Below are 9045 nucleotides of genomic sequence, written 5' to 3'. Positions count from 1 at the left end.
TAGCATTTTTCGTTTTAAATATGATAATGATTTTGTTTTAAAAAATATAGTCGTGTTTATATTTTATAATAGTTACAAACTTATAAATTATTGATAAATTTTAATCATTATAGCAATACAATTAGTGAAATAACATTGATCTCGTGAAAATCATCAATTAACTAACACATTAATAAAAAAGTATTTGTCCATTTTAGAGTTTATATAATAAATTATAGTTATAAATGGTGTATTATATTTTTTTTTCAAAATTTTATATAAAAGAAACTCAATATACACAATACTAACGACATCTATATTTCTTTTTAACTAATTGATCATTGACAAATATTTATTCAATGTTTGATTTATACAGTAAGTTATATTTACTATATTATAATTTAATCAAATTTTATCCGAAATATATTTAAGACACACACTACTATACACATTTCTCTTTTAACTATTTGATTTATAAAAAATAAACTTTTGACTAATTAATCAATAACAAATATTTTTCTTTATATATTATTTATAAAAAAAAATTATAATTAATGTGTTATAGTTCGAGGGTATGGAGGAGTTGGGAATGAATCGCCTCATGTGATAAGAAAGATGATTGAAATCTTTACTTTGAAATGAAACTAAAATTAAAAATTTTGTATTAAAATAAATTTAAAAAAGTTAAAAAATGCAATTTCTAATACTTTTTAATTTTTTTTTATATTTAATTACTTAATCAGTACATTTAAAACACTTGTTAGCATTCTATTAGAAAAAAAAAATAGTAAAAAAAAAAGATTTAAGAGTTAAAATTTTAAAAATTGATAAATATTAAGAGAATTCATTCTTAAGCCGTCTCTATTACCATCATCAAAACAAATCAATAAAACACCAAACAAAGTAAATTTGATTGATTTTTTAGTAAGTACGTGTAATTTGATTGATTTTTTTGGTAAGTACGTGCGGCAAAGATCCAATCTTAAAAATAAAAAAAAAGTTGCAAAATATCATCTAATAATCTAATAAAATCATACAAAACATAGTGACTGTGTCTCATGTTAAGCATATTCTCCACAACTCAAGAATTTTTATACCAAACATTAGTTTATCTAATCACCATAAAATTGAAAAATATACAAATGATATCTATAAATTTTTAAATTATGGCAAAACTTTTATTATGTCAGTTTAGTATCACAACATTAATGTGATATACACTTTTTGATAATATATTATAATAAATAGAATTAGTAAATATTCCCGTTGATGTATGTATTTAATAAGTTGATTTATAGCTAAAATATTGAAATAATAACAATATAGGTTAAACATTTTTATTTACAAGATATATTAAATAAGTTTCGATTTTGAATTCGAGGCAAATATATTATCATTTGTTAATTGAATTTTTTATTATCTATAAAAGAAATTCAGTCAAAAAAGATACTTGTATGATAAAAAGAAACCAGTTTATTATTAAAAAAATGGAGGTGTGGCAGAAACATAAATATCTAGAAACATATGGGTTAAAACACGAAGACAAAAAAGCTTTTCCTTAGTTTGGTCTACTCGATCGTTGTTAACTTCTCTTTTTTTTTTTTCTGCTCTCTCTCTCTCTGTCTCTCTCCGCTTAGACAAAAACATATAATTAGAGTAGGGCTTCTCTAATTGATCGCGCTCCTAACCACCGCCGCGCACTATTTTACGCTCCCGGAGGTTACCCTCTTATCCCATTCCCCCCTTTCATTTCAAACCCTAATTCACATCACACTAACCCTAATTGAAGGAAAAATCATAACCAAAAGGAAACCGAGATCGATCGATCCATCGATCGATCAAAGCTGAAGCATTTTTTTCGATCATCACTCTTAGGGTTAGGGTTTCAAGGTTCGATTTGATTCGATCTTCCACGATTTAGATCACTAGTAGAAATCAAAAGTGTTAGGGTTTTCATGCTTTGGCGATTCACACTTGCGGTGCGACTGCGATGGCAAATTCCGGCACCAAATATGTGTCTGTGAATCTCAACAAGTCGTATGGACAAAACTCCGCCGCTTTCGGATCCACCCGAACGGCGCGACCCGCCGCTGGGGGTATGGCGGTTCTCTCCAGACCTCGAAGTTCGCAAAAGGCGGGGTCGAAGCTTTCCGTTCCACCCCCCTTGAACCTCCCTTCGCTGAGGAAAGAGCATGAACGGTTCGATTCGCTTGGATCCGGTGGTGGTCCGGCTGGAGGAGCCGGTTCGGGTAGCGGTTCAAGACCATCTTCGTCAGGTGTTGGTTGGACAAAGCCTGCTGCGGTGGTTTTGCAGGAAAAAGAGCCGATTTTTCCAGAGGATGTGTCCCGGCCGGTTAGTAAGGTGGTTGGAGCGGCACCTCCTCCACCTGTTTCGTCGGCGGTGTTGAGAAGAGAGGATTTTCCTTCATTGCGTGCCACGTTGGTGCCTCCTGCACCTGGTCCTGGCCAGAATCAGAAGATCCAAGAGAATTCGAATCAGAAGCCTAAGAATGAGAATGTATCTGTTGAACAGAAGAAGGGTAAGGATGTGAATGCTGATGCTGATAGTAATACTTCTTCACTTGTTAATAATGTGAACTCTAGGTATAATGTTCCTCGCACTGGGAGTTTTCTCGGTGAAAATGGCCGTGAAAATCGAAGTTTTATTGGCTCTCGTGGGGCGAATCAAAGCCGAGGTGGTATGAATCAAGATGAGTTTTTTCCGGGTCCTTTGCCTCTGGTAAGGTTGAACCCGAGATCTGATTGGGCTGATGATGAACGGGATACTGGTTATGGTTTCACAGAGCGGAGCAGAGAGGGCAGGGATCATGGATTTCTCAAGAGTGATGCTTTTTGGGATTTTGATATGCCTCGTGTTGGTGTTTTGCCACAGAAGCATGTTGGTGGTTTTGATCATAAGAGGGGACAGCTGAGGGGCAATGAAGCTGGAAAGGTTTCCTCCAGTGAAGTTCCTAAGGTGGACTCTTATGATAGAATGCCTGCAAGGGAAGGAAATTCCTCCAGTTCCTCTTCATGGAGGAATTCGAAAGATGGGTTTGGAGTTAAAGATGCTGCTGGAAATGAGAGAAATGGGGTTGTTGGTGCAAGGCCGTCTAGTGGGAATAGAGATGTAGGGAAGGATAACAAGTACAATTCGGCCCCTTTCAGAGATGTTGTTCATGATGATTCTGGAAAGAGGGATGTGGGATATGTTCAAAGTGGGAAACAGCCTTGGAATAATATGGTGCAATCATATGGTGAACGAAATGGGATGAGGGATCGTTATGGTGGTGATCAATATAACAGGAATAGAGTTGATTCTGCTCAGAGCTCGGTGTCGAAGTCTTCATTTTCTTTGGGTGGTAAAGGGCTTCCTGTTAATGATCCTTTGCTTAATTTTGGCAGAGAGAAGCGCAATTTGCCAAAGAGTGAAAAGACTTACTTGGAAGATTTTGGAGCTTCTGCTTTTGATGGGAAGGATATTTTTTCAACTGGTCTTGTTGGGGTGGTGAAGAAGAAGAAGGATGTACTCAAGCAAACAGATTTCCATGATCCTGTTAGAGAATCATTTGAGGCTGAGCTTGAAAGGGTTCAGAGGATGCAAGAACAGGAGCGGCAGAGAATCATTGAAGAGCAAGAAAGGGCGTTGGAGCTAGCTCGTAGAGAAGAGGAGGAAAGATTCAGACTTGCTAGAGAACAGGAAGAGAGGCAGAGGAGGTTGGAAGAAGAAGCAAGAGAGGCAGCATGGAGGGAAGAACAAGATAGGATTGAAACTTTGCGGAAGGCTGAAGAGCAGAGGATAGCGAGGGAAGAAGAGAAACAAAGAATGTTTTTAGAAGAGGAGAGGAGGAAACAAGCTGCTAAACAAAAACTTATAGAATTGGAACAAAAGATTGCTAGGAGGCAGGCTGAAGCCGCCAAAGGTAACAATAATGCTCCAGTTGTTGCCGATGAGAAAATGCCTGCAAATGTGAATGAAAGAGATGCCTCCAGAGCTACAGATTCTGCAGGTGATTGGGAGGATAGTGAAAGAATGGTTGACAGGATATTAACTTCAGCATCTTCTGATTCATCAAGTGTGAATAGGCCATTGGAGATGGGCTCCAGGTCTCATTTCTCTAGAGATTTATCTTCCAACTTTGCAGATAGAGGAAAACCAGTTAATTCATGGAGAAGAGATGCATATGAGAGTTGGAGTTGCCCAGCATTCTATCCACATGATCAGGAGAATAGTCACAACAGTTCCCGTAGAGATTCATCCATTGTTGGAAAGCCATTTATGAAGAAAGAATATAATGGTGGTGCCGGACTTATACCTTCAAGGACTTATTATAAAGGGGGAATTTCAGAGCCTCAATTAGATGAATATGCTCATGTTAAAGCCCACAGGTGGAATCAACCTGCAGATGGAGATCATGTTGGCAGAAATACAGAGATGCATTCTGATTTTAATGAAAATTTTGTTGAAAGATTTGGTGATGGTTGGCCACAGAGCCGTCCCCGTGGCAATGCATTTCCTCCATTCACCGACCGTCCTTACCAGAACTCTGAAGCAGATGGACCTTATGCCTTGGGGAGATCACGGTATTCTGTCAGGCAGCCTCGTGTTCTTCCCCCTCCGCTTACTTCAGTTCACAGAACTTACAGGAACGGAAATGAACACCCCGGTCCTTCTGCATTCCTAGAAAGTGAGATGCCGTATAATCAGGCAACAAGGAGTGACTCTACTCTGTCAACTGGTTATGACAATGGGAATCATGGGCAACCTGAAATAGTTGATCCACTTCAAGAGGTTGCTGAGAATGAGGACCATAAAGTGGAGGCCACACCAAGGTGCGATTCTCAGTCTTCACTCTCTGTTTCGAGCCCCCCTAGTTCACCAACACATCTCTCTCATGATGACCTAGATGACTCTGGACAGTCTTCTGCGATATTGACTTCTGAAGAAAACAATAGTGGCCACCTCTTGGCTCCAGATAATGAATCCATTGCAACACCTGCCACTGCTGGTAAAGAGAATGTAGTTGCTTCGGGTGCTCTCTCTAGTGATGAAGATGATGATGAGTGGACTACAGAGAATAATGAGCAGTTCCAGGAACAAGAAGAATATGATGAAGATGAAGATTATCGGGAAGAAGATGAAGTGCATGAAGGAGATGATAATGCTGACCTCCACCAGGATTTTGAAAATATGCATTTGCAGGAAAAAGGATTGCCACACTTGATGGATAACCTAGTGTTAGGATTTGATGAGGGTGTTCAAGTTGGGATGCCCAATGAGGAGTTTGAAAGGACTTCGAAAAATGAAGAAACTACATATATGGTACAACAGGCTCCTAACATCACTCTAGAAGTACCTTTTGACAATGCATGCAATGATGGCAAAGCCCTTCAACCTGTTGAAGATACCTCTCAGGTGAATCTCAATAGTTCTTCTAGTGTATTCCAGGAATCAGTAAAGCCGACTCCAAATGTGGCATCTGAGAGTTTAAGTAATGTGGAAGCTTCTAATGGCCTTTCTGCCAATCATAGCACACCATCTTCGGTTATTATTGGCCCGCACTACACATCTTCAGGTCAAATTGTTACATCTGCTGCTCCAGGTCAAGCTGAGTTGCCTATTAAGCTTCAATTTGGTCTTTTTTCTGGTCCATCATTGATACCTTCTCCAGTACCAGCCATACAGATAGGTTCTATACAGATGCCACTGCATCTGCATCCGCAGGTTGGTGCACCCCTCACTCACATGCACCCATCACAGGCTCCTTTATTTCAATTTGGCCAGCTTAGGTATTCATCTCCCGTATCACAGGGGATGATGCCTCTGGGTCCTCAATCAATGTCATATGTTCAGCCTAATATCCCATCTGGTTTCCCTTTTAATCACAACTCTGGGAGTCAAATTCCAGTTCAAAGTGCCCCGGAAACCTCCAATTCCTTTATTAAGAAAGATATCAGGCATCATTCTGTTCACGGCCAACCAGGTAATTCAAGGAACTTATCGCATGGTTCACTGGCAAGTGAGAATGCAGAAAATATGGCTGGAATAAGGCAGGGACAAATTTATGCTCCTCCCCATGATGTTAATAATAACACTAGGATTGCAACCAATTTCCAATTGGACAAGCGGGGGAGCCAAAATGTAGTTGGAAAGGGCAGCAGTACTTCATCCAATGTTAAACAATCAGACGTTCAGCCTCATATCAAAGTAGCATCTCTTCATTCAGTTTCAGAAGAGAAAGATTTAATGGAGTCAAAAACGCGGTATCCTGTATCTGGGGGTAGAGGACAGAGATATGTCTATACAGTGAAAACTTCAAGCTCAAAATCGTCAGGTCCAGTTCCAAGGGTAAATCGCCCGGACTCCAGAGGATTTATGAGGAGGCCTAATAGGAATACACAGCGCACTGAGTTTCGAGTTCGGGAAAATGCTGAGAAGAGGCAGCCTTCCAGTTCTGTTTCAACTGATCAGTTTGGGTTGGACAATAGATCAAATGTCACTGGAAGAGGAATAGGCATATCTGGAAGAACTGGACCTAGGAAGTCTTTCACCGATAAATTGGGAAAACAGACAGTGGAGTCAGGTGGAGAAGATTCACATGGCTTAGATTTTGGAAGCAGGGCTGGGAATGTTGAACGAAAAGAATCAACAAAGGCTCAGAGCATTTCACATTCTGGGCATAGTAATCTCAAAAGGAACTTGTGTTCTGAGGAAGATGTTGATGCACCATTGCAAAGTGGAATTATACGTGTGTTTGAGCAACCTGGAATTGAAGCTCCCAGTGATGAAGACGACTTCATAGAAGTCAGGTCAAAGAGGCAAATGATAAATGATCGGCGAGAACAAAGAGAGAAAGAAATCAAGGCTAAGTCTCGGGTTGCAAAGGTACTAGTTATAAGTTAAGCTTCTCAGTTCCTATCTATTCGCGTTGCCTTATTTTATGGTGCATCTTTTATATTTGTCTTTTTATTTTATACTAGGTGCCACGGAAAACCCGTTCAACTTCACGAAGTACTGTGACCATGGCCAATTCAAGCAAAGGATCCATTTCTACTGGAGAAGTGTCTAACTATAGTGGTGCTGACGTGCATGGGATGACAAAGAGTGAATCCTCATCTTCTGGATATAATTCAAACTTACTGTCCCAGGCATTACCTCCAATAGGCACGCCTCCTTTGAAAATTGACGCCCAGCCTGATTTAAGATCACAGACGAACAGGTAGTTGCAGTCTTGTAATTTTTTTGCGTGGCTGTCATTGTACAAGAAACATGATTCTTATTTTTCATCTTACAGGTCACCTCATACAAATCTCCCATCAGTTTCTGGTCGTGAAAAAGACCCTGGGTCTGGGGTGATATTTGAAAGCAAGAACAAGATTCTTGATAATGTTCAGACCTCTTTGGGTTCTTGGGGCAATGTGCAAATTAGCCAACAGGTTTGAACTCACCCCTCCTCCCTTTTTAAAATAGCTGTGGCAAAGGAAATGTCATAATTTCTGACTCTTGTGCTTTAACTTTATCGACAATGCTTACATCAAGCCCCTCATATATATAATTGGGCGAGATTGGGTTTTACTGTGTATGTATAAAGCTTATGTAATACCATTTCAATTACAACACAGCAAATATTAATCTTTTTTAAGTAACAATTAATTTTGCAATTTTATGCAAATTAATTTAATTTTTATAAACTTGAATCAAATAAATTATTTGAAACTACTATTTTGAGACTTATATAAATATGTAAAGAATATATTTGCCAGTTTATCAATCTGAAATAGCCTGCAGCCAACTGCACTTAGGTCTATACCTACTCTCTTGGGAATGAAATATAAGTGAAGAGAGTATTTGAACCAGATAAATCAACGTTTTTCAAATACAAGTTTATATTTCATTCCGGAGGGAGGACTATATTGTCAACCAAAACAATACTTTCTTCATTGTTGGCTAGGGATACCCTTCAGTTGGCACAATATATCATTCCTAACCTAAATTGGCCTGCTCAATTCTTATTGACACCCACAAGTGTCGGTGTGGTCGAGATCTCACTTGGTGCACTCAAGTCTCTAATGCTTCTGTAGTGATAAAATTAAGTGACATGTGGAGTTCATTGTAGGGAGCAGACAATGTACTTGGAGCCAATATTATTAAAATGAATATATTGCAATAATTTTTCAGTTTAAAATTTGATGTATTGTAAAACTAATTTCATGACAGGTCATGGCCCTGACACAGACACAACTTGACGAGGCTATGAAGCCTCAGCAGTTTGATTCACAGGCTTCTAGCGGCAATTTGACAGGTGCTGTTAATGAATCCAACTTGCCAGCACCATCCATTTTGACAAAAGAGAAAGCATTCTCATCTGCTGCCAGTCCAATAAATTCCTTGCTAGCTGGAGAGAAAATTCAATTTGGTTAGAAAATAAAATTTTCACTGGGATTTGTTTTAGTCAATTATTTGGTCATAAAAACATTGAAAGGCTACTACTTTCTTGCAGTTTGAAGTAATATTTCTGGATGTTAAGTTTCCCTGCTTATGAAGGATATTTCTTTTTGTTCCAGGGGCTGTGACATCTCCAACTGTTCTTCCTCCTAGCAGCCGAGCTGTGTCTCAAGGCATTGGCCCCCATCGATCATCTAGATCAGACATGAAAATATCCCACAATCTTGCTGGATCTGACAATGATTGCGGTCTTTTCTTTGAGAAAGAGAAACATGGCAACGGATCTCATGGCCATTTAGAAGATTGTGATGCGGAAGCTGAAGCTGAAGCAGCTGCTTCTGCTGTTGCTGTTGCTGCCATTGGTAGTGATGAGATTGTTGGTAATAGATTGGGTACTAGTTCTGTCTCAGTTTCAGATGCTAAAAGTTTTGTAGCAGCAGATATTGATAGGGTAGTAGCAGGTGATTCTTTTCCCTCATTATATAAGACGTTGGTATAGTTTTTTGTTTCTTCTGTCTATATGCTAATAATATTAATTACTCTGGCAGGTGTAGGATGTGATCAGCAATCAGCAAGCATATCTAGATCTGTGGAGCCTCTTAGTGTATCCCTTCCTGCTG

General features: G+C 39.0%; 1 protein-coding gene across 1 annotated transcript in view; it reads left to right on the top strand.

Annotated features, from left to right (window-relative positions):
• Positions 1 to 1545: 1545 nt before the first annotated feature.
• The window catches only part of LOC101497795 (uncharacterized), a 9713-nt gene continuing 2213 nt past the window's right edge, over positions 1546 to 9045 (top strand). The window contains exons 1-6 of the mRNA XM_004509151.4: positions 1546 to 6865; positions 6961 to 7199; positions 7275 to 7416; positions 8198 to 8396; positions 8545 to 8886; positions 8974 to 9041. Coding sequence (XP_004509208.1) covers positions 1970 to 6865; positions 6961 to 7199; positions 7275 to 7416; positions 8198 to 8396; positions 8545 to 8886; positions 8974 to 9041 — 5886 coding nt within the window. The 5' untranslated portion in view covers positions 1546 to 1969. The remainder of the gene's footprint in view (positions 6866 to 6960; positions 7200 to 7274; positions 7417 to 8197; positions 8397 to 8544; positions 8887 to 8973; positions 9042 to 9045) is intronic.

The sequence above is a fragment of the Cicer arietinum genome, chromosome 7 (assembly GCF_000331145.2).
Source record: "Cicer arietinum cultivar CDC Frontier isolate Library 1 chromosome 7, Cicar.CDCFrontier_v2.0, whole genome shotgun sequence".
In the NCBI taxonomy this organism is placed as follows: domain Eukaryota; kingdom Viridiplantae; phylum Streptophyta; class Magnoliopsida; order Fabales; family Fabaceae; genus Cicer; species Cicer arietinum.
This window is presented reverse-complemented; position numbering and strand designations above follow the sequence as displayed.